The 26,112-nt window shown below is 41.4% G+C and overlaps 1 protein-coding gene across 1 annotated transcript in view; it reads right to left on the bottom strand.

Annotated features, from left to right (window-relative positions):
* The window catches only part of NKD1 (NKD inhibitor of Wnt signaling pathway 1), a 107,711-nt gene extending 82,846 nt beyond the window's left edge, over positions 1 to 24,865 (bottom strand). The window contains 3 exon segments of the mRNA XM_086621253.1: positions 24,294 to 24,451; positions 24,668 to 24,700; positions 24,841 to 24,865. Of these exon segments, the coding sequence (XP_086477379.1) occupies positions 24,294 to 24,451; positions 24,668 to 24,700; positions 24,841 to 24,865 (216 nt within the window).
* Positions 24,866 to 26,112: the final 1,247 nt, after the last annotated feature.

Consider the following 26,112-nt stretch of genomic DNA (forward strand, 5'->3'; position numbering starts at 1 on the left):
CTATGCTTTTTGCTTGAAGATGCCTATGAGAATGTGAAGTGCGAGTAGGTGCAAAAACTATCCTTCTGCAGCATATTTGGTAGACTGTTAAAAAAAAATTTTCCTTGGAAGTGGCATTTGTATCTATATAGCTCACTATGAACCAGAGGCTTCTAGTTCTCCTTCCTCACATTATTTATTCTGGCCTAAAGAAGTTAACTAAGTAAAATCAAGACAATAATTAAAAAAAAAAAAAATCTGCATATAAGTTAAACTTTCATGCTTGCAGTCTATGTTACTAAATTCCAAAACACACCTCCTTTCCCAAGGCTGCATGATAGAAGACACAGCCTGAACCACACTGTCATGATTTTGTATTGTTAATTGTTTGCTGAATGCACAGTATATTGCCAAATGATGGCCAGTTAGGCCAGGTTTGTATTTATTTTTTTTTTTTTTTTTAGAATTTGAATCTAATGATACAGAAAATAATTTCTGTGGTTGTTAAAATGCATCCATTTCTAGGCGAGAACTGAAACAAATAGCTCCTACGAGGTGCAGAACCATATTGCAAATGAGGATTCTTTTCCTCAACGTAACTGGATTCAAAATTATATAAAAATATTTTCAGTGTATACATTTAATGCAGTAAAGATTCTTCAAGTGGGAAGAATGTTTCCCAGTTTAGCCAGCTGTTTTTCTTCCTCCCTTACCACTCACATTGCACCGTGTCCAGCAAAAGGAAGAGGGGAAGGAAAATAAACAAACAAACAAACAAATAGAGAAAACTCTCAAAACCCCAGTGCCTGCCTTTCAGTTTGTCACATTGTTTCATGTGCCATGAATGGTGCTGAAGAGTTACCACAAGCTTTCCAGAACATCCCACTTTCGATGCATCTGAGCTGTAAACTCCCTTACTGGCTGCTATAGAATGAAATTAAGCAAGTGGCATATTTTTAAAGCTTCAAAATCCAAAGTAAAGTTTATCAAGAACTTCAATATAATTGTCTCAACTCCGCAAATTAGAATGAATATTTAATGTTACAATGCTACCACCACAAAAGGCCAACTTCTTTTGATAAAGATACTGATTTATCTCAAAGCGTCCTGGGAGGGTGAGGCTGAAATATTGCAAGAGAATCTGGCTTGGATCTAGGTTTCAAAAATGACAAAAAAAATTATCAACCCTCAGTTCTTAACTGCCTGACATTAGTCTTCAAAGTTAAAAGGGGGATTAAAAACATCACTAAGTAAAGCAAGAAAATACCAGACATACTGGATTTCAAACACAGTCCAATTTTATCTCCTAATTATTTAAAATGCAAGCTGCCAAGTGCACCAACCATTATGACAACAAAAATCTGATCCAACTTTGCAACAACAACAACAAAACGTTTATCAGAGAGGTCTAAACCACAGACTCATTTTGTAAACTTGGAACCAATTCCAGAGCTAGTGCCATACATCTCGAAGGAGAAGATAAACCCTCACTCACATTTTTATGTAACAACAACAACAAATATAAATGGATCAACAGTCTTCATGTAAAAAAATTAAAAGTCTTCACAGTCGAAGCCACGAGACTTCAACAATAACTACTTCTTATCAGGGACATTTCTGCTAGCATAAGTGCAAGTAAAGCTCTTGGCAGAAGTGTCCTGACTGGTGTGTGTCGAGAAAGAGGGGCGAAGAATCAAGCTGGCTCTCAAGGGCTCAGAGCACACATTTGCTCCTTACAAGAAAGGAAACCATTTGCCTGCTTCAGGATGAGTCTTGTAGGACAAGGGTTTCATCCCCTTCCGAATCATCTCTGGTTTCCAAGAACTTTTCCTGGAAATTGAAGCCAAATGGCCTCTGAGAACTAAAGACTGAACAGTGAACTGAAGGCTGTAAACAGTGCACGTGAGAATGAGACACATTTGAAGAGGCAGGGAAATCTCACGTCCTTACCCTCCCCTCATTTTTTCAAATGCTTCTGGAGGACAAGCTGGCTCAGCAGATCAGAAAGGGAAACAGAGTCTTTCAATAACAGGCTGCTGTTTCAAATCCAGCCCAGTCTTCCGGTGACTGAAAGTTATTATCCAATAGGTGGCCAATGTTAAACGAAACAGCGATTTCACCTCCAGTTTCTGTTAAGTAGGTGCCTGCAACACAACTGGCAGTTTCGCCAGACAGGCCAGGTTCTGGCTCTCCAAGCCACGACTGGGGCATGCTGGCAGGGCAGGACAGTGGCTTACACCTGTTTCGTGGTGAAGAACTTCATTTACCAGTGCTGTTAAATATGAACCAGGAGCAAGGGTTTGTTTTTAAAAGAAAGACGAAGAGAATTCTACATACATTACTTTTTTTTGATTAATTCCAGCAACAGAATATCTATCTAGCATGCTTATATTATATAAATTATTACATCAAATTAGATTCAATACATAACTCTTAAATTTTGTCTCAAGCTGTAAGCGAGGAGCCGTCGGACTTTGCCATCCAATAGAGCTCTGCTATCATGGCTTACGGAGCAAACGACTAAGAGCTAGGAAATTTCACTGGATGAACCTCAGCAAAGTGCTGTGGGCTAGTTTCTCAGCACTAGGACATCTGAGAATATGGCTACATGGCAGGCATTCCACAGCAATAGCTCATGTCAACACTTCCACTGGGGTAAATAAAGGCACAAGCTGCCTCAAATTACCATGTATTTACCGTGGGTGTAAGGGAATGCAGACAGGACTCTGTGGAGCAGCCAGTTACTGGTGTGTCTACGGCCTCGCTTACCCAGAGACGATTTGCCCCAAAACTGCAACCAAACTCCCGTTATCAGCCTTCAAGGGACTTGATCCTAAAATATCTCCAACCCTAGCCAGGCACAGATTTGCTACACAGATCAGGTGGGAAAAGGTGGAGTTTAACTCTTCCAGCACTTTGCCATTCCCTTCTTTGCCTGGTTGCCAATACACACTCAGTGCAGACAACCTATTTTAAGCTTCCTCTGACGTTGGCTGTCCCTATATGCTTAAAGGGAAAGGCAAAGCACCTCTCAGAACAGCCCCCAGGAGAAACCAAATAATCAGCAACACATGTTTTGGAAGAGAAAGGTGCACAGAACATGGCTTCCTCTTTCAGTGCACATGAAGGGAAAAAATCTCAGAAAAGCAGGGAACTAGACTAAATAATGCTGAAAAAACAGCGTCTAACTCAGCGCCCACATAAGTTAACTTTTGCACTGAAAGAAGTATGCTGTGTAAATTTAAGAGTTTTTTTCTTTAATATCCCATCCAGTATCTTCTCTTAAGAGTGTTCCAAAAAGCTGAAAAAGGGCAACACGTCCTCAGCTCACTCTACAATAACAAGCCTCTGCTCAGCCGCAAGAGTTAGAACTTCTCTGCTGTTTCCAAAGCTGTGTTTCCACCTGTGTGTTATTGATGACAATGTTATTGATGATCCAGTAACAAACAGAATAAACCCCACATTGTCATGACTGTTACACTGTATATATATACACACATACATACATTCAGGGAAAAGAAGGTAAATTTAAAACAAGTATTTCAATAATAAGTGAGTGTTACAAAATAATATTTTTCCTCCTAAATGCATGGATAAAGAACCTTTTGCTAGTCTCTGAATTTGGCTTTCACAGCTACATCATCAAGCAATGTCCTACCCAATAAAAATATTTCTGCAGAATTTAATAACTACATCTATAGCACCTTGTCTGAGATTCAAAAGCTTTGGAAATTAAAATATGGCAAGAGCAGAATTTATGACAACTCTGTGAAGTAATGTCTATACATACATTCCCTCTTAATGCCATGATTAATTTACTGCTATGGCTATACTGTAACAAAAACAAGTTACTGGTTCTCCCCCAAAACAATGCCCACCCACAGAAGGCAAGCTTTTGGCCCCTGTGCCTACTGAGCTTTTTTCTGCCTACTGAATGATGGCAACCAGAATAAAAGTCAACAATGCTCAGATGTGTTAAAAGCTTCAAGCTCTTTGCAGCACTCCCCACAAGCCATAAGCAAATGTGATATTGCAAAATGGCTTGTCATCACCCTCTTCCTGCCCTTCCCAGCACATATATTCCTCATGAAGGGATCTTTTCTCTCCCATAGCACCTCTGAGATACTGAAACCTTACTGCTCTTGTATTTTATTTCTGCTCTATTATAGGAAAGAGTGAGGGAAGATGTCTGTTGTTACACAAACAATTCTATTTATGGATTGAAAACAACTTCCAGGGTTGGCATTTCCAATATATTTATTATTTCAAGGTTCAATAATCTCTATAAAAGACAGAGCTCTGAGTTACAACTGACTGCTGTCAGCATAATCTGCTAAAGCCATGTCTAAAGCAACAGCACTTCCATGTTGAATGGTATCATGTACAAGATACCCACTGAAAGGGAGAAAAATCCCATAAATCTCACTTTTGCCAATATAGATGCACACTGTTCTGTGTTTTCAGTAGAAGAAACTGAAATGAGCCAAGTTCAATGCACTCAACTTTGAAGACCTTTCTCCATTACATACTTGAGAAAGTTAGAGATGTAAACTGCAGTTCTAACAATTCTGAGAGAAAATAAAACCTGTACCTTTTCCCAAGAATTATTCCTCATTCAAACAGACCTTCATTACCACATCCAACCTTTCCTAAGTTCCTCCGCTGCTATTCTTAATCATACTCCTTCACAGTTCTAAATAAACTTTTTTAAGCTTCAAGCAATATAAACTAAATTCTCATTCAGCCATTGCTTCGGCAGTATTTACTGGCATGTTTACATATGGAAACTGATTGCAATAGGTGTTCCAGAAGAGCCGCTGAGCAAACACTCTGTGTCACAATAAAAGTCTGTACCATAGAATGGTTTGGGTTGGAAGGGACCTCAAAGACCATCTAGTTCCAACCCCCCTGCCATGGGCAGGGTCACCCTCCACAACACCACGTTGCTCAAAGCCTCATCCAAAGTATGAGTAAGCACTAATAATTACTGACAAACAACAGCACTTTTATTCTTTCCCTCTACGTCTGTAACAAGACATAGAATTCTTAGCAGTTTCCCTGCGTACACAGGCAGCAAATTATTTGCTTTTTCAGTCATCTTAGTTCTACCATCCTTAGCTCTTCTATGAATTTCTTCAAGCTTGCCCAGTATCTTTTCGGGGGTTTCTCTGGGAATAAAAGGATATTTTAATGGAGGCAGGGAACAATATATTGCATGCTGCGTGTGCGATAAGATCTCTACGGGCATGCAAAACACTACCAGGTTTGGACTGGCTTCAGCATCTATGCTGAAACATACAGAAGTTCACCACGCATGCTTTTACCCAGGAAAGAACGAGAAACTGGGAAGAGTAACAATGCCGTAGGTCTATGCTAGTTTCTGAAGAAGTGATGTCCCCTGCAATGCTCCAAAAGGAACAGCAAGTGACAATTCAGCTGGGGTTGTAGCCTGAACTCATTGAAGTTTCCTACTGATTTTCAATAACTCCCTAATGAGGAGTCAGCAAAAGGAAAGAGGATTTCTCGAAAGGTCACATTCAAATGCTTCTAAACAAGCGATTATTTTCAGTCCCGACCTCTTTGGTATCAGCTGGAACTTTGCCTGAGAAAATGGTTTCAGGACTCTGCCCAGTGGTTTGTTTGTACAGCGGTACAGGAAAAATGCAAATAGATTAAATATATGACAAAGCGCCAAGCATTTGAGAATGCCTGTATACCCCTTTCTGTAACATTCTCTGCTACGCAGTTACAACTGCCAGAGCCTAACTCTACAGAAGTCAGCACCAAAATCCCTTCTGAAAACAGACACCATGCAGTGTCTGACGGGCTTGCTTGCCATCATGTCAGGACCATCACACATGTTCGCGCATTATCAGCCTTTGCACAGAATGAAGCTAGTCTGAAGTTGCATTAAGTGCCACACAGCAGGCTGCAGATACAATGGGTGACAGCCCAGGACAAAGCATGTTCAATGCCCAGCTTATTTGTTCTGTTCACATTTGAGTAATCATTTCTCTCTGCCATTCATAAATTATCATGTCTTATGACAAGAATTCAAATTTGGAGCCCTAACCTCCCACTCTGTAAACATACCGCCCAGTCAGAGCCAGCCTAACAGATCTGAGCAGATAGCTCTCTTACCCAAAGCGAGAATTGTATTGCAACTGTATTTAGGCTCAAATTGAAGGAAAAAAAAAAAAAAAAAGAAAATTTCAGCTCACTGCAGGACCTAATTCTTGGTGTTGATCTTCTCTCACATAAAGTTCAGTTCTCCAAAACAAAATATATTTATTATTCAGTTGAAACCTTTTCTCATCTATCAGTTAATTTCAATTGCTTGAGCAATGAAATATAACAAGCTATCAAAGTTGAAACAAAGAAATGAAAGTTTTCCTAAAAAGGTAACATGATAGGACATTTACTTTCTTCTCTATAAGGGCATACAAACTCTTATAGAGAGAATTTATAAAAAAGAATATGAAAAAGAATATGAAAAAAATCGAGAGAATTTATGAAAAAGAAACTACTTTTCATAGACAATTAACACTTTACACTCGCAGCTCTACTAGGCCTAGTCAAGCTGTCCTTCCTTGGCAGAGGATTCAGAGTTCGCCCAGTAAAAGAAAGGCTCTGACCCCAGCAGAAAGAAATATGTTCTAAAATAAAGATGCGCTGAAAAAGCGAGACTTACTACTAACACAGTACAGCTCTCAAGCCACATGGGTAAATTTTAATGTTTACATCCCTGCTAACTAGAGACAGGCTCAAACCAAAACCACAAATATGGAGAAAGTCTGAACCCAGATCAGAGTTTTATAGCTCACACCCCAACTCCTCTCTGAACAATGGCTGGAAAATGCTTTTCAAAACTCCTACATTATTTGTTCCATACACAGGAAATGAGTTTAATAGTACATCTTTGGGGATTAGCTCTGTTTAGCTGTCCAAGCCTTTGATTCAAACTCTGTAGATAGTTTTGCTTTAGTCGTTACACAGAAACAGACACATTTCCTGATGGGATGCCTCCCTCGCTCACATGGTCATTCACCTTAATCCCTGTTAACTTTACAGGATGCTATACTGCACATATCATTGGCTGTAAAGGAAGTCCTTTATGCATGTTTCTTGGCCTTCCTCTATTCACAGCATGAAAATGGTGAAGATAAATATGCTGCTGAAGCATGGCAATTGGGAAGTTGGGTGAAAAGCATTACATTCTTACAGAGGAATTCTTCATTTCTAGACAACATAAAGCAGCTCCCGAGGATCAATCTACTGCGTTTCCACATCGGCATAGTGGGCTGCGTTATGACCCTATAATCCACTGTGAGAAGGCAGCAACTGAGAGCTGCACTGCCCCTGGAGCTGTCTGAGATGACTACGATTCACTGAATCACAGTTTCCTTTCCAATTTCCCCACTGCCTCAGGAAGGCGGCACGCACTGCCTCTGCACTGTCCTCTTCCTGAAACAATTCTGCTCCTGAGCTGGGCTATGCTCCACCATCTTGCCACTCACAAACAGGCAAGCAAGGAAGTAGGAGATGTGAGGAAAAATTCTGTAAACTCCAAAAATACATATATGCTATACATGGTTTTTGTTAGCAATCTGTGCAGTGGGTACAGTATGGCCAGGCAATGTATATGGTACAGGCTTGCCCCAAACGTTATAGTATGGTGTGCAATGCAAGATGGCAAAAGGATTCTTGATGTTCCACACCCAAACATGCACCCTGCTAGTTAGACCACCACGTGGCTTTGTTTCTCCACCAAGACTTAGCTTCTGAACAATGTAGCATTTAAATCAAGCTAAGGGAAAGGGAAAGGCAAATAGCTGTTAAAATACAAGTATCTAACACATTCAGTGTTCAGACCTGAGGAACTGGGAGAAAGAAAGAAGCACAGGGCAACTGCTGAGCAAGTGTGATCTGTTGGCAATAGGTGGCAAAGAAAACTTTATGTCTCCAAAGGGAGAGGAAAAAGAAAAACAAACAGCAAATGCCCATATCTAACACACAGACTAAAATACAACAATTCTAGCCAGACTGACCAAACTCTCCAAAACCACAGAGCCGCTAGATTTAAACTATCCTTACAATTCAATATTCAGAGAAATCATCCTTAAATACATAATAATGGGTTGCGAGATGCCATTAAATCCTCTTTAGAACAGGCAGAATTTGTCTGAACTCTCTTCACGTGTATAAGGAGAGGAGAGTGGGGAAGCTGCAGCCTGGGATATGCCTGGCTGCAAGCACACAGCTGTAGGGGTGTGCTCACGGCTGCCAGGCTAGCAGGACAATACGTGCCTCTTCAGCACCATACTTTTAACTGTGCTCTCTATTGTTTAAAAGAACAAATGACATTCGCAGCAGAGAATCCAGTGGCAAAAACTAAAATGCTTGGGAGTATCCATCACTAACCATCAGTCACCACCTCTAAACATGACCATGGGTGATACATCACTGCCAGCACCACAAGGAGGAGGGAAGAGGTGTTAATTAACCTGTAAACCTGCTCCACTTTGTGCTCCAGATAGCACAAAGACCCACCAGAACAGGAGGCATAGTTCACTCTCATTATAAGGCTCTCCATTACGAAGCCAGTGCAAACAAAAGCCTACTGCTTTGACTCACCACTCCAGTTCATTGTAAACATTTTGACATGCATTTCACTCATGCACAAACTCTGCTGCTCTGAAGAATAACCTTCAAGAGAGGGTAATTTCATTATTCAAGCAAACACCAGAAAAAAACTCATCTCCCTGCAAAGCCTCAAGTCTAGCTGGTGCATTAGAGCTCATCTTCAGTCTAATTTTTAAAAAACGTTTTACTTCACCCTTTAGTTATGCCTGTGTAGTCCATTTCATCTAGTAACAGTGGTAAAAAGTCTGGCATTCTCATCATCCTGTATCGTTTACCTATTATGATTTATACATATGCTAGCCATATCCTGTATCCCTACATTCCTACTAATCTTGCACTGAATTTATATGCATTACCAAAAGCAAGGTACAGCAACAAGCAGGAATCTACATCACTTAAATGCACGTGTCCTTGGACAGGCCTCCACAAAGAGTGGAGATTCAGTTCATACATTTAAGACATGTCCCTTCCACCACCTTCTAACCTTGTCCAAACTCTTGTTCGGATGAGGGGCAAGTAAAATGCCTGTTTTCTCCATATGTTAAAACTGCTTTGATTAATAAAAACTTTTTAGAATTAGACATCTTAGGCCACTGGATTGTGGTGAGAGCTGGACAGTTCAGAAAGGCCCCTTTCCAAAAGGATTTCAGGAAGATTACTGTAGAACAAAAGAAGAAACAATGTAAGAGGTTTGCAAAGAGGAATTATACAAGCTCCAAGGGGAATTCAAACATTCTTTTCCATTCTTATTTTCTTACTTTGCTCAGGAAAGTAGGTAATAAATACCTGGCTTATTCATAAAAACATAGCAATGAATTAAGTGTACAGCTGGCATTGAAGTTCTTCATGAAATTTAAATATTTCTCTGCCTACCTCGACAGCCTAGATAGGTAAAAGGATAAAACTCGAAGTGGATAAAACCGGTAGTTTCAAAGAGAAGACAAATGAGACCAAACGAGCAGCAAGTGCTTAGCTACCTTGGGTCTCTGTGGAGACTCAGGTTTGAGCAACTTGGGAAAGGACATACAACTAAAGTTAGGGTCTAGACTAGAACACACGGTTCCTGTATCTCATTCTTAAGCCATAATTTCAGGGTTTCAGAAACCAGGTAGCACCACAGCAATGGCTATCCATCTGACCACCCACATCACAAACACCTCCCAACTTCACATCCAAGCCCATAGAGCAGCCTTCTAATCTCAGATGACTTCAAAGGCTACCTATCTCGTGATTCAGAGTGCTTAAGCAAGCTGTATTTAACCTATTACCCCATCTCCTTAAGTACAACAGGACAGACATCCTACCTATGAAAATCCCAACCACTAAGGAGAGACTCGAGAGGCTGCACTACTCAGTGCAATTAGCAAAGGCGCACCCTGTTATCAGAGGTGCAAGGACTGCACATTGCACGCTAAGCCTGTGCCGGAACCACTGAGAGCTTTAACTTAGTAGGGATCTCTCTGCCATATACACCTTGGCATAAAATATGGTTCAGCACCACTTGTTGATGGATAATCTAAGAAGGCTTCACTAGAACATGCAGATTCCAACAGACAAGAGCGCTACTATTACTATCACAAGATAAAAATAAAAACAAAAATTATTTTATCCTTGAAGCAAAAAGGATTAAGGGCACAGCCCAAATATTCCACCTGTACTGCCTGTGCTTCTGACGTACCCATTCTCACCCTATCTCTTTAACAACCAATTCAATTATTTTGTTACATTCTACACGTATAAATCCTACATTCGTTTCTTTGACTGTGTCCCTAATACCAAATGAACCTAATTTTGCACTTTGCATCCTTTAACAAGCCTGTCTACATAAGCTGAAGAAACACTCCATCCTCTGCCTACTCACTTTTTCAGGCCTCCTTTCAGAGGAAAGGTCTAGTCTTTCCTTTAACCAGCCTGCCCTCATCTTCCTTCTTAAGAGCACATTTTCACCCAGTCTGAGAGGATTGCATTTTGCTCATTCCTGTTTGATATATTTACTGTGAGACAGGATCATATGAGATTGAAGGCCCAGAAAACCCCATGCTGTGTACCTTGCATAAAATGTGCTTTCTCTTTCACTAGAAAAAGGCTTACATGACATATAGTTTTTATAAATATACATCTATGAAATTTTGAAAGTAGGCAAAAAACATTATAATATCATAAGGTGGCAAGGAATACAAAAGAAGAAAAAACCCACAGTGAATAGAATGCTTTCTTATAAAAAAGAAAACTATGCTTAACACAAACTCCTTCATGAATTCTCTTTATACTTGCAGTGACGTGAATTCAACATTCTGCTGACACTGTTGCTGATGCTACTGAAAAAGTCACCCAAGAAGGCTCATTTTGAAATAAAATTTTGCAAGGAGAGGAAATGGGGATTTGTAATGGAACATTTCCTTCTACTTAATCACAGCATCATTACTGTGATGGTATAAAGTCCACTTGGACTTTTTAATTGATTTAATGATAAAGACATAACATTTTTGGGCTCACTGCCACAAAGACATCCAGTTAAGAGGGAAAAATCTTAAATTATAGTTACTCAAAAAATTCCCCCCCCCAAAATGATTTAATACCAACAAACAAGAGATTGCTGCAGTAACTCACTGTTTCTAATATTGCTATTCATTTTTAATACTATCTTCAAATTCCATTCACTCAAGTCACTGAGAAATTCTTAAGTATTTACAATCATCAGTCAAACAAGGAATCTTTTCAGCTCTTTGCTCATAGAATAATGAGGTATAAACTTTCAACTTCCATACAGAAGATATTTTTAAAATGAAGAGTGCATTTCCCAGAATAATGATGCTCTAATACCAAACAGCAGCTCAGTTATTTTGTGTTAAGAAACCAAAGCCCTTCTTACACAATTTCAAAGCAGCAGCTGTGACTTTGAAACTAGGAATTCATCCTGGCCACCTGCTTTAAAACTAGCCAAAATAAATGTGGTGGGATGGTTCCTGTCGATAACCATGGGATGGCAGGGTAGCACAGGCTGTTTGCTGTTAGGGCTTTAGGTCCTAGAGAACCCTAACTTCTCCAGGATCTTGTCTGGATGAGGACCTTGGGATCAAGCCGCATCTGAAAGTTGGATTAATTATTAAGTGTTAGATTGCAGTACTGTTACTCATGAGGAGCAAAACTTCATTGCACAGCTGAGATATGTTGTTCACAGCATGCCATTCACAGTACGATGTTTTATTCCCACAGCAGATGATCCTTTTCAATCACTCGGCAACAGTATTATGGTCTGGCTTGTAAGGTATTGTTTCCTTTGAAGAAACAGTTTGTTTTGCTGTTGGTTTGGGTTTTTTTAACGTATTCAAAAACATTCATAATATTAGTAACAGTAAACAAAAAATGATGACTTTAAAACCTCAAACTAGCCCACTTTTTCTAGCCTTAATGAATGCACAAACATTGCAAAAACCAGTGCCCACCAACACGACTTAGTGGAACATAAGATCTTCCCAGATTCCCAACCATAGCTAATGTGCACCTCAGGAGATATTTCAAGGCCTAATCCTGCTCTCAGCAGAGTTAATGGACTTCAACAGCAAAAGTATTTGGCCCACAAAGACTCGGTCATTTCTAATTCTCAGCATTAAAAAGAAAGTATATTTTGCATTAACCTGAAATTAATCCTCTTCAGAAAACTGTAGTGCAAAGTACTACAGAAGAAAAAGAAACATTTAATAACATCCAAACATGTTCCTAAAAGTTTATTTTAATATAACATTGCTAAAGAGGGGGGATATTAAAAAAAATTTAAAAAATCAGGTCACTTTTAAGTGTCCTAGGTTCTTTCCACCTTCTTCTCCTTTTTGCCTTGCTTTCCCCCTTTGCACACCCCTTGTGCAAAGGCACATTTCAGACAAAGTAACCTACTGTAACACTAGCACTGCCCAGGTGGAAATACGCTCTTCTCCTAAGGCCAGCAAAGGACCCACACCTTGATCTTCAAGGACAAGCCTCTCGATGGTGCAACTCAAAAGGCTGCTGCAAGTTTATTTCTTTTTTTTTTTTCTTTTCCTATAAATTACTCCTCCTTTTGATGTCTATTCTTGCTCTTAAAAAAAATACACACATCAGGTTAAGATGAGAACTGCCCACACGACAAGTTTGTGTTTACAAGCTTAAGAGCAAGTTTCGCTTGAACACAGGTCAATGCCGCTTTAAGAAAACATCACATACCAAAAAAAAAAATTAAAAAAAAATCACACATGGTTAGAACACATCACGAGCAGAGAGGAATTGTGGACTCAGTCTGTGAGGCACCGAGCCAGCCCGAGGAGCCCTTTGAAGTTAGAAAAACATCCTCTGGTCAGAGCACATTTGTGAAGCCGTGGGACAGGCGCTTTAAACAACATTCACTTGGAGATCACCTGCGGTGTGCCAGTGGATTGGCGCCTGGGTAACTTCAACAACGTAACCCTTTATATTCCACAAAGATCACTCACTCCCAAGCTGTCCTATCGCTAGCACACAGTCAAAAAAACTGCCTGGCAAAGCCTGTACCATTTCACCCTCTGTACAACACGGTCAGGCGTTTCCAACAGGCACGTGAAGTTTGGGTAAACCCTGCTGTACGCAGAACTCGGGCAACAGAAGAAAGGCCGTGTCACCTGGGCAAAGCAGCACTACTACAGAAGGAAGGCATCGCCCTGCAAGAAGGGCCACTCCAAATTAGTGTTGCATAAAACTTACGCTATAGGTTGGCGTGCAGCTGGGCATGACGCAAAATACTCACTGTTAGTCACCATCAGCATGAGAAGAAAGGTTCTCGGCTGCAGATGGCTACGTCCAGGCAACACACGCTCCCCTCCCTCCCCACCTATAGACAGATGAGACTGAACCTCAGAAGACTGCTTTTTCAGCTGAGTTACTTCCCTCTGCCCAGTTCCGCCATCACCCAACCCGCTGGCATCCATAAGCGGTGCCAACACAATTTATAGCCAAATCCTACCCCCAACCTAGCACGTCTCTCAGGCTGGCACACCTCTCAGAAAAGAATCTCTGTATGAATTTCTAAATGAAGGCAGAGCTGGTCATCCATTCCTGATACTACTGGATATTGGAACTGATGCTCAGTGACAGCAGCTTTTTAATAGAGCCCAGGTCTGTTGAGAGCGTGGAAGGAGGAAGCCTCACCCTGCCTTTGGACAGGGCTCCTGCTGATACGAGACACTCTGACCGTACAGCAGGCCAGGACTCTCCTTGCTTCAAACACACGCCTATAGGCATGACATGAGCGTTTTTCTTGTCTAACCATTCTGTTCTTCCGTATTTGACAAGCTTTCCTGTTTTCCCCAGTGGTGATGAAATTCTCCTCGTTTTTTGAGGTGACCAAGACTGTTGGCATTGCCATCAGAAACACGCATGAGGAGGGTCAGATTACTGTTGGAGAGCTAGTAAGTGACCTGACAGTCCTTTTGCTGCTCCCACAGGACATTTCACACTGTCTGCTATTCATTTACTGGCAAATCTAGGGGGCTTCCCACTGCAGTGTCTTCAGTTTCTGTCTTTCCAAAACGGGGAAAATCAGAGAAGGCCATAAATTAAGGGTAAATTCTTTTAGCAGAGGTTTGTTCTGTGCTAAAACAACACATGCATGTTCACTGACTGAGTTCGGGCAACACCTGCATGCTCCAGTCTGGCTAGTACCTCCTGGATACCAGCAAATGCCCAAGGACACAGAGCTACTTCAACATGCCTTACTTTTGACTTTCATCACACAGTTCTCATAAAAATTAATTTCATTCATTTTTTTCTAAATTGCATTTAAAAAAAAGAAAAAAAAGAAATCAAACAGCAGATCTGGAAAAGAGTGCCATGGTAAGGCTGACGACCAAATCCAATGAAGTCTATAGAGCATCAACAAACACAATACTTCCTTTCCAAATGCTAGGGGATTTTTTCTTTCTTTTCTGTTATATGCTATGATGTTTTAATCCAAGAGTGAGTGCCTTCCTTAGGCAGGAAGAGATCTCTTTTACTTCTTTCTGCTGTGCATTAGTCCAGAGTTAAAGATTTTGGGTGCTTCCTATGGGTCATAAATAAACAATTAAAAACAGCCTTAGAGTAGAAGAAAGAAAAAAAAAAGAAACTGTGGTGCAATACTTTAACAAACCAACCCAATTAGATAAAAAACACCTTCACACAATAAAAATGTGGTATTTTAATAGGTTTAAGCAGTGCTGTGGGAATAGCCTCTCTCAGAACACACTTTTTAAACCTATCTGCAAAATTACATTGCTAATTACAAATGGGAATTCAAGTGGCAGTGCAACTGGGAAAAACTTTTGTGAACCTGTCATAAAATGATCAGATAAACTGCATCTACAGGGGAACATACACTGCCATTCCACCAGCGAAGCAGATGCTAGATAAAAAGGCTATTAGTCTCACCACTCGAACCTTCCCTCCTCTTCCACTGATGTGGCAGAGAACCCAACAAAAAAACACTGAAAGCAATGAGAAGTTTCCCCTCTATTACAGCAGGCTTTCACATCAAAACATTAAAAAGAAATATTGCAGAATTTTTCAAGATGATAAAAACAGACTTACTTAACTGCACTGAGTTAGTTAAAAATATACCTTTAAAAGTAATTTATTTATGGTATTCTGAAAAACACCTTTTACATACATATCCACATCAGGAACAAGACCTTGCACATAAGCTTTGCATAAATAAAAATGGCTTTAACTGAGATAACCTGTGAAGTTTATCCTCAAAATAAAATTAAATATTCTGGATGGCTAAATGAGGCACAGTTTTTCCATGGGAAAATATCAAAGTATTATTTATTTTTCTGTAAGTACTTGTTTTGAAAAGCCTTTCCTCCCCACCTGGGCTTCGGCTAAAAGCCACAACTACATTTAAACAGTGTGTATGCTTTAGAAAACTACCATCTTTTTTTTAAAGCAGAAGCATATGAAATTATTTGATCCACTTTTCATATAGAAAGTCTAGGGCTGACCATAAAGAAATAGGCAGGCTCCCAGTATAAACTTACCAGGATTACATCAAAGACCTTCCTCTAGGATCAGACGATTGATTTCTTCAATGCTTTTTAGAATTTCTTCCAGGATATTTTGGGTTATTGCCTTAGACCTTTGCTCAGCTGGAATGACAGATACTCTGTTTGCTAGTCTATGATGTTCTCTCTTTATAGGGGCATGAGTGTCTGTAGTTTATATACACGTACCCTATGTGAACAGAGAGAGACTTGGAAAGTTCACAAGCAAAATTATTATTTATTGTTTCAAAAAGAGTAGTTTATTACAGAAACACTGATACAGGCTTAACCGCAGCATCTTATGCAATACAGAGACTGCTTGTTATTCTGTGAGCTCAAGACTAGGGCACTCTATGCTCAGAGAAAATCCCTGCTCCCCCAAACAGTTCTTTTATATGCATTTAACGCATAAGGCTTAGCTTTACAGGTACTGCCTTCTTTACCTAACTCTCTTGAAACCAGCCGTCCTGGAACTACAAAAGATTTTTAAGATAGGACAACAAGAAGTGGCTTAGTCCTTACCTACCACTATTAAATCTTTGGGGAATCAGACAGCAAACTATCTCCGAGGGCAACGCGACACACTACGCACCATTCTCCTTCCTCCCCCAAGACAAATCTGTCACCTCCGTACCACTCATCATTCACATCAGAGTATGGATCAAAAGATCCGAGGCAGCTCCCAAATCCCATTTCTCCTGCAAGACAGTACTTTGTTCTGTCACTTCCCTACTGAGTCTATCCCCTTATTTTATGCCTCACAGCATGTGTGGCTGCACCCCAAGATCAAACACCCATGCATGATTTTCTTTCACAGATCTTGAATCACAATGTTATACTTTAATATGAACCTCAATATACTTAATCCCTTTAAAGCTGCCACAGTAATGCCCCCAAACGCGTTAAATTCCATCCTAATCGCAAAACACAAAGTATTTCTCTCGATGGACAGTGCATAGGCTGTTCTGACCACACGCCAATCCATCTCTCAGCTAAAGCAACATACACTGCCTGCATTTCTTAGTTTGAAGACCAATGATACACGGCTGAAAATTCCAGGCACTTCAAAATCCTCTGCTGCAAATTTTGCTGAAAACATAACTGATCTCCTCCCACATTTTGTGGGAAGATCTCACATTCTCAAGGGATTCTCACTGCAAATGATGTAAGGGACCAGTGCCACTGAGTCTGCATTTAAATCCAAATCCATTAAAACCGAATGCAAGACTGGTAGATGGCACTTTTCAAGGTGTAAGCAAGATAGCCTTTCACAGTCAGCTCAATGAGCTTCCAAGTTCCACTAAGTTTCCAGATCAAGAAGGGTTATTGGGAAAATTATCAAATTATCAGAGCTTGGACAAAAAGCAGGAAAAGTGCCTGTCTGGTAAGTCTTGTTCACAAGTATTAAGTTTTATTAACAACAGCTTCAGATTTAAGAAACAACTTCTCATGTACGTTTGGCAGGGACCTTGGTTTGAACCAGGAAACCACAGGGTCTTCTGTTAGCCCCGCCAGGGGGTTAGTGTGCTGGGATCATTTAGGTGTATTTTTACAAGGCTCTTCTTGTCCATTGGGAAGCATCTCAGGCACCGATAGAGTTTCAGTCTCTTGTGGCCACAGTTTGGTCTTCTGAGGAGCAAAAGGATTTACTCCACGAAAAGTTTTATAGACTAAAACAACAGGATCATTTGTTGCCTTATAACATAGAATAGACCACACCACACAAACAAAACCAGTGGTACTCAATTTTGCAGCTGTTACAGGACCTCCCAACAAGAGACTGCATCGTTCCCTTCCTCAAACAACTAGATTCCGTATGACTAAACCAGAAGTATTTCTCACATATGATGGGCACGTATCAGGCCACTGGGACGCACATGCATAGGTATGAAGGAACCAGACTGAACACTTACTTGCAGATATCAGCCTGTTTGAAAGCCAGCTCCCATGACAAGCTAATGGACGGGTCCTTACCAAACAGTGGATGTGTGGTTACATGATAGCAGTTTATTTGCAAGACACTAACTATACAGGACTTTCCAACTTGGAAAAGGATGTCTAACACCTTCTACAAATTACAAGATAAAATCTATGACGTATTGCTCTGACGACAATAAATCCAGAAGTTTACAAAAAGCAAACGCACTGTAAGCTGTACCCCTTGCAAAGAGACCAGGACAGCAGTAGCTGAACCTACACAAGTCATTTCCCCTCTCTCTTAGATTACGCAGTAGTAAAAGTATCTGCGCCAGCACAGCCCTTTCACCACAGCTAACACCACCGGCGTTCCATCACTGCAAGACAAATGTCATGAGATATTCCAACACAAACACGCTTTGCTGGCTCAGAAATCAGACACAATGAAGATTTTGCATTTGGAACTTGGTTAATAATTCTTGAATGGAATACAGTCCAACTCAGTCTCCCATAGCTGTAGTTACTCTGTAGGAGTAAATACAAGCTTAGTTTCGCTGCCAATGTTGGCAGATATGACTAAATAAATTCACAGAGAAAGTCTATTTGACCACTTCTTCACATTAATTTTCTGAACTAAAACTATACCTCATTTTCCATGAGAAGATATCTATAAATATCACATAGTCTGAAAACTCACGAGTATTCAGAGCAACTAGTATACTAACTAGAAAAGCAGTTTAGGTACAAAAAAAAAAAATACTTGAAGTATTTTGTACATTTCAACATCTACCCTCTACTTTCCAACCAGGTTTTGATACTGACATTCACAAAGCAAAATCCATCCACAAGGATTTCTATAAAGGCCAACATCTGCAGCCCAGCGAGCAATGTTCCATTTTGATTTAAATATCATCACCAAAAAATTATTCCTCCAACTTTGGAAAAAGTAACTCTTACAAAGTTTCAGTACTCAAGAGACTTCTCTTTCCTCTGTTCATAACCCAATTCAAAAGAAACCATAAAAGTCAACTACTAAGATCATCTTCTGAAGGGTGCCTACAAATAGCCACTTACCGAGCTCCTCCTGGGTCTTATTACAGATCTTACAAAATCTACAGAAAACCCTTCTGTTAATGAATGCTGCTGTAAGGAACATTCCCATATGTCAACAATCATGTGCTACAAATTTCCCATTTCTGTTATAACCAAAGTTTTAGTGTAAAGTCTGGACTACATTATTTACATTTAAGTCATTAAATAATATAACATACTATTGTTACTTTTCATCCCAATTTACACAAGAAAACGTACTCCATAACCAAGGCCTTCTCATTCAGAAGAATTAAGGTTCCACTAAGCCAAGAGGGACTATCAGTAGCCCAAGAGACATAGCTTGTGTCACTTAAAGATTAAGATTCCACCCAGCTACTACACAGAATATGCTTCCTTCTTACAAACATCAACCTAAGTAACTCCACTTTAGAGGAGGTGGAAGAGAGAAGGTTGTTAGAGATCAAAAAATTAAAAAAAGTTACTTTAATGAGATTGTTTGCAGAAACTTCACGGGCCATTCAGCTTTCCAATCAACATGCCAAATTAAAAATGCACCACATTAAATCCAAAGCACCTATAAAACAAGCCCTGATGAAATACAGACTGTCTTCCATCCACCTCCTCCATATGGCTCAAGCAAAGTCAACTTTTAATTTCATAACACAAAATATTTAATTTATGCTTTTCTTCATATGTCAATTTAACCTCCGGCACATAGCTTTGAAATCATGTAAGGATGCCTAACACTTTCCATATGGCAACTGAATTGTGGCTTTTAATTGCACCAACTGGTATCATTCAAGGATAATTCCCTTGGAATCCAGCTTTCTGCTACAGTATTGGCCAATTCACTAATCTCATCACCATGGCACTAATACTTTCAGAGACTCTTTGATTGTTAATATTCATATTATAATTTTCCCAAACCAGAGCTGTCAAGATATACTATGCGCACCACTAATTAAATTATCTTGGTTTGTTGGCACCAAATTTCAACATTAAATAAGATTCTGCTTCTTTCTCTTTGAAAACAAAGTTTGGCAATTTTATTTTAAATGCCATACACAACATTTTGTGTAACGAAATATTTTCCTAGTCATACCAATATCTAGCACTGCTGAGTCTGTTGTTTCCTTTAATCCTCTGCATCAACACAAATAATTATCTATACAATACTGACATTAATGTACTTGAAAATATTTCAGTTTAAAAGATCACTTCAAGCAGTCACACACGATAGCACCCAAGGAGATTTTAATTGCTCTTGTCACCGTATCAGTAAGACGACAGTCTTTCAAATGTCATTCTACCCATGAGATGACCTCAAAGTAGTGCTACAATTAAATCTTCCACTTCAACAGCCTTTAAGCCACAGTATATACATACCACTAAAAAAGTTTCTTTTCTGTTTATTATTTTCATTTTGGATGAATGACCTAACCAGCTGTGTCTTCCATAAGGCTGCATATTTTTATATGCACATACACACATGCTATTTAACAGTGGGGGATTGGGAAGGGCTTTTTTTTTTTTTTTTTTAATTTAAGAAAGATCATGCTAGAGAAGCAGTGAAGTTGACACTGGCGTAGTCTCCTCTCAGCCATGCAAGGAATGCCCATTAATGTCACTGGCAGTTACAGGCACAGAACAAATGGAGAACAAGCCCCACCTCTGAAGCAGTGATGTGCCTCAGCATTTCATACTGTATTATTCCCAGACCAGATACTCGACTCTAATTACTATCAATTAGGGTTGAACATGAGGATCACCAGCACCAAGGAGCCCAACAGAAGTGGTAAGCTAAAGTCTTTTCTATTTTACCTAAAACAATTACTTACAACTTAGGTCTCTGTGAGCAGGTTTGAAATGTAATTAAAAATACGAGTTTTTTTCCAATCCCAAGTAAGAAACTAGTAAAATTTCTTGTGGCTTTGAAGATAAAAGTAAATTGAACTAAGCAAATGTCGTATTTAATATCTTCCCCTCTAGCATAGAGCTACTTCTCAGTTAAATAAATAAATACATGAATATTTGCAAACAGTGTTGATCTCCAAAAGCAGTTTGTAAAAGTAAACAAACTGAATAAATTTAAACTTGAGAATTATACAGGATAATCCACAGTGTCAGAAAACCTTTCTGGGCACAAGCCAACTCATTCATAAAGCAGCAAAAGAAGCGCATTCACTTGCTCTAACAGATTTACAGCCCCAGAGGTTTCAATTAGCTTTGAAATTAGAAGATGACTCTGGACTTCACACTTTTCATAGATGCAACAGAATTCTTTTTTTCTTTAATTCTACCTGATGTGGAAGGCTGCAGCCCAGCCCTCAGCCTCCACAGCAATTAAAACGTTTAGAGCAGAGCAGCCCCTGCTGGGCAGGTGGCAATGGTTTCAGGGCACCAGAGCTCTTCACCCAGAACAGAAAGTTGTACAAGCACCAGAAGTGCCCATTTCAGATACACTCCCCTTCCCCTGGCTCATGCCTTCACCCAACAATTTACTATGAGGTCCTTCTGAGATGACTGATGCATTTGGCAATAGCTGAACACTAATTACTGTTCTTCCAGTGAACTGGAGGGAGGAGACATGGATGGACGGGACACGACATGGACAACACATGGACGATACGTCAGCTAAGGGAAGTCTACTCTAACCAAGAAACTCTCAAAACTTCAGTTCAGGAAGAGAAAAGGTGTTGTATTCTTGAATCCTCCTTGTGTCAAACACCCCTTGAGTGTGAACTGACACAAAGACCTCCCCTCCACAACTGTTGTAAATGCAATCATTCTAGATAGGAGCACAAATGAAATTTTATTGCTTTCCTGTATTAGTCACTCATTCCTCTTGTAAAATGCTACATGAATCCCCTGAACTTCAGAGTCATCTCCCCTGGATGACTAACTTTAAGAAAACAATTCCCTGTATCTGTTCTTGAGGAAAAGAGCTTTTCAACTACAACTAAGACAGAATTTTTGGGTTATGTAGAGCAACGTTCAGTCAAACTTCACTATCACATTCAACTTCTAATCAAAATGATTGAAATCTTTGAAGTTTCAGACTTGAACGCAACTGAGTGCTCTTCCCTCCCATCAACAGGTCTTTGGAAGTACACTGGATTTCATCAAATAGGGCCCTACATATCAATGAAACCACCATCAACAAAACTCTGGTTAAAGATTCCTAGAAGGAAAATTATTTCTAGGACCAGTATTTATTTTAAACTCAACTGGATGTTTCTCTGAATGCAGGTATTTTCATCATTGTTTGATCTAACTCTTTCTGCCAGAAGTCACAAACAGAGCAATTAGGACCTATTTCAGGGGAAAAAACATGTCTTAATGAGAAGCCAAAGTTTCACCTGTTGGACAATAAAACTGTATCATTCCACAGAGCCTTGTAAGCTAATTGAACATTTCAGGAGGAATTTTGAAGCAGTAAGGAGAAGAGCCCTTGGTCAATTCAAGTGCAAAAGTACTACATTATTGGGGGATACACAACTGTCCCACACAGTCCCATGTGAATGACCATTGCTAGAAGTGACTAGTATTTCTACATCTTGAGGTGAATGAAGAGCCAAGAGGTTAGGCTACAATTTGCTTTGTATCTTAGTATAATCATACAAGAGATCAAAGAGATCTCCAAACAGTCATGCAATCTCAGTTGCGGAGTCAATAGCTGTGACTCCGTAGTCCTTGTCAAAAAGACTGTACATATGGCACATCTGGTTCCAATGTAGGATTAGAAATGCATCCTTCCATGTTACCAAAAGTTCATATTTTAAAGGAACTTTAGTGTAGCTGTCACAGTGTGTCTGTGACAGGATGACAATTCAACTAAATCAATTAGTTGGCTATATATGCACATGGATACTACCAAATATCTTAGACAATAAATTGTGAATGTTTTCAAACATTCAGAAACAGCTCTATCAGAATGACAGTAAACAGCATCATGGGAACACTGCTTTTAAATATACTTAAACCTATTTACAGTTTTATACTGAACTAAAACCCAAAGTCTAAGTTTTTAGTTAATGGTTTGCAATTGCCATCAGGAGGAGGACGCCTTGAGTAAAAAGAGAAATACTGTTCTACTGGCATTCCAGCTGAACGGACCCCATGGAACTGAAAACTGAAGAGTTTTGTGAATAGCAAAGTATCTTTGACAAAAGATTTTCTTCCCTCTTTTCAGAAAGCAAACTGTCTTTGTAGAAGAAAATATATTTCACAAAACTAAAGTCAGAGTTTTTGACCTTTAACTCTTATATTTTAAACCTATGTTTCGTTTGGTGAGTTGAGCTTCTTTCCTAGAAGATATGTATGTGAAAGGTAGAATATATCCAAAAAGCTTGACTCACAAAAACGGGGATAACGAAAAAAAATTAAAAGCACGTTTTTACTCTGCATCTGTATCAAACATGTATGTACCATTATTAATGAGAACTTTTCTTTGCACACATTGTTTCCAAGTACAATAAAAATCACTTCAACAAACCTTACCTGCAAGTTGAATGCGAAGTGATTATGCTCATCAATTACCAACACATCAACATCTTGCCCTCTCCACCTTATTACTTCTAGTGACTCCCAAACAATTTATCCTCCTCTAAATACAATCCTGGTCTAAAAAGTCACCCTTAGCTTTTCCCACACTACGCAACTTCCACGCACTTTAACACTCTACCTAAAATGAAGCATTCTCCACTTGTGAGTTAATTTTTCCTGAGAGGCGAGAAGGCCAGGCTTCGGACAATAAAACTGGTGGCTAACAAAGCAAGGAGCCTGCAGGAGGTTTGGTGGCCCTGCTCTGCTTGTGCTTTCAGAGCCACATTCCTTGCTGAGAAGCACAGATTCCAATCTCCCCATCTCTCAGGTTACTTTTCCACTGATGAAGCTTTCAGGGCTTGATCCAAAGCTTATGGAAGTCAATGGGAGTCTTTCAGTAAACACCAATAAACTCTGGATCATACCCTGGAACACTATGAGGACCATATCTAAGAATTGTTACGTTTGTTTACCTCCCATCATGCCTTTTTGTTTAAACAGACAACATTGAAAAAAAAAAAAAAAAAAAGGCAATTTAAACATTTCCTCCAGCCCAGCTTTACACGGGAGGACTGGAGGAGAGAGAAAGGGTGGAAAGCGACCAGTGTGGTAACAGCCAGGACAAGTGACATGTGCTTTAACTCTTACGGAGAAAGTCAGCCACGCGTTACTAGCAGAGAGCAAGTAAATAACAATACACTCCTTGGGGACTTCTCCTTTCCTGAATTCCTTTGCCAAAATGTCACAGACAAACTTGTGCACCAATGAGGGTTCACAAGCTTGCGCACACTGCCAGGGTGCTGAGCTTTTCCCTGCGATTCTCTGTTGGTTCCTGTTTGTGAAGGGTTTTGTTCTACTTGTGCTGCCCAGAAACTAGCAGATAGGTCCTCTTACTCCTCTGGCTTTTGTACCAGCACCAAGTTTGCTCAGCAGCTCCTAACTTCATCAAAGGACTGAAGAAAGCCACCCACGGGGCAGCCCCTTGGAGCAGCACTAGGGCAAAGAAAACCCTTCCTTTGCACAACCGACCCTTGGGAGGGAGAGAGAGATGCAGAAAGACCTTTTGGTTTTCCCTATTTCAAAAAGAAGGGGCGGGGGGTGTGGAGGGGGGCAGCGAGGAAGCTGACATACCCTGGCGCTGGAGAGCCTGCAAACAGCCCGGTGCTGGCAGCCCTGCTGGAGTCCCGAGCTGCTGCCTCCGCTGCTGCTGCCCCCGGAGTATTTCTGCTTCACCATCCAATCCTCCAGCCCTTTGCGAGCTAGAGAGGCGTTCACCGCAAAACTATCACCTAGAAAAGAGGAGACAATGCCGCCACTGAGCCGCCCGCAGAGCCCGCCCGGCCCCCGCGGCCATCCCCGCGGCCCGGGCCGGGGCCGGAGCCGGAGCGGGCACGCAGCGCGCAAACCGCGGCGGAAAGTTGAGGGGAGAGGGCAGGGGGACGGGGGCAGCCACCCGGAGCGGGGGAAGGCGTTCAAAGTTACTAGCAGTAAGGAGCCATCCCTACCTTCTGGACTTTCTCTGGGTTTACAAACGGCAGCTAGGCAGATCCGGAGGAGAGTGTGTTGGGGAAATAATAAAGGAAGATCATTAGACACCAGTATAAAATCACAGCAACAAACCGACTAAAATCCGAATAAGGGGAAGGGGCTAAGGAAGTAGCAAGTGAAAGGAACTAACCATGTTTCGAGTGAAGTTTCCCCATCTCTCTGCATTGATCTGCAATTACGATTCATTTGACTGTTTTCAGTAGGGTCAGGTTCGCTTGTTGTTATTTTTGTAGATGTATAAAATCCCAGCGTGTTTAGAAATCCATGTGCTCCGCTTCTCCCTGCTAACGCACGAGCGAGATCAAATCTCAGTTCCTCTCCCGCAGCACGGTCCGGCGTCCCCCTCTCCGCTCCAGTCTTCCTCCGCTCTCCTCTCTTTCCCAAAGACAGAGGCGGTTACAAAAGACCTTACTTCACCCACCGGGGAACATGATTGACACCTCATTGAGATTAGACCACTTGCAGGCAGCCTCCGCCTTCCCATTGGGCCGCGGCGGCAGATGAAAGGGGCGAGTGAGCCTTTTGGAGGCTCCAAAAAAAAAAAAAAAAAAAAAAAAAAAAAAGGGGGGGAAGAAAGGAAAAAGAAAAAGGAGCAGCCGGGGCGCGTTTCACTTCCAGCCAGGCACGGGCGGCGGGGCCGGCCCCGCTCCGCTCCGCTCCCCGCGCAGCGCCGGGGGCGCCGGGCAGACAATGCCCCCCGCTGCCCCCCGCCTCCTCGGCCGCGGCCCCCGCCGAGCCCGCCCGCCCGCCCAGCCGCCCCGTTTCGCCCCCGCTGCCGACGGCTCCCAGCCCGGGCTGCTGTCGCCGGCAGCCCCTGCCCGGCCCGGTCCTGCCCGGCCCGGCCGAGGGCTCCCGGGGCCGCCCCGCCGGGCAGCGCCGCCCTCCGCAGGCTGCGGGGCCCCGCTCTCCGCGCCCGCATCGCCCGCGGGGGCCTGCCCCTTCCTTCGCGGAAAAGCGGCTTTTCCACAGGGGCCGAAGGGTCTTCTGCCTCCCAGCCACGACTCTGTCTCTGCCGTCCCTTCAGGGATGCGGAAGGGATCCGGACGCCGGACAGCCCGCACGCCTTTCGCGATGTTCCCAAACTGCCTGCCTTCCACCGCCCCTGGGACTGGGATGCGGTGGCGAAGCGCTCCTGAGCCCCTCGTGTCCCTGCTGAGCAGCATCTCCATTGCAAAGGAAGCCAGAATGCCTGGAAAAGCAGTTGTCCTATTGACTCAGCCCTGCAAACTGTTTTTCACGGGCATCTCTGCGCACACGAGTGATCCTACTGAAGCCACTGTTACTGCCAAAATGCAGTTTTCAGGGCAGCTCTGGAGCCCTTTCTCAGTCATTCAAAATGCCGGCATCAGGAGGACAAAGTATCAGCTTTTTTAAATTATTATTGTTAATTGAGTAGACGAGA

Source organism: Tauraco erythrolophus, chromosome 15, assembly GCF_009769465.1.
Source record: "Tauraco erythrolophus isolate bTauEry1 chromosome 15, bTauEry1.pri, whole genome shotgun sequence".
NCBI classification, from domain to species: Eukaryota; Metazoa; Chordata; class Aves; order Musophagiformes; family Musophagidae; genus Tauraco; species Tauraco erythrolophus.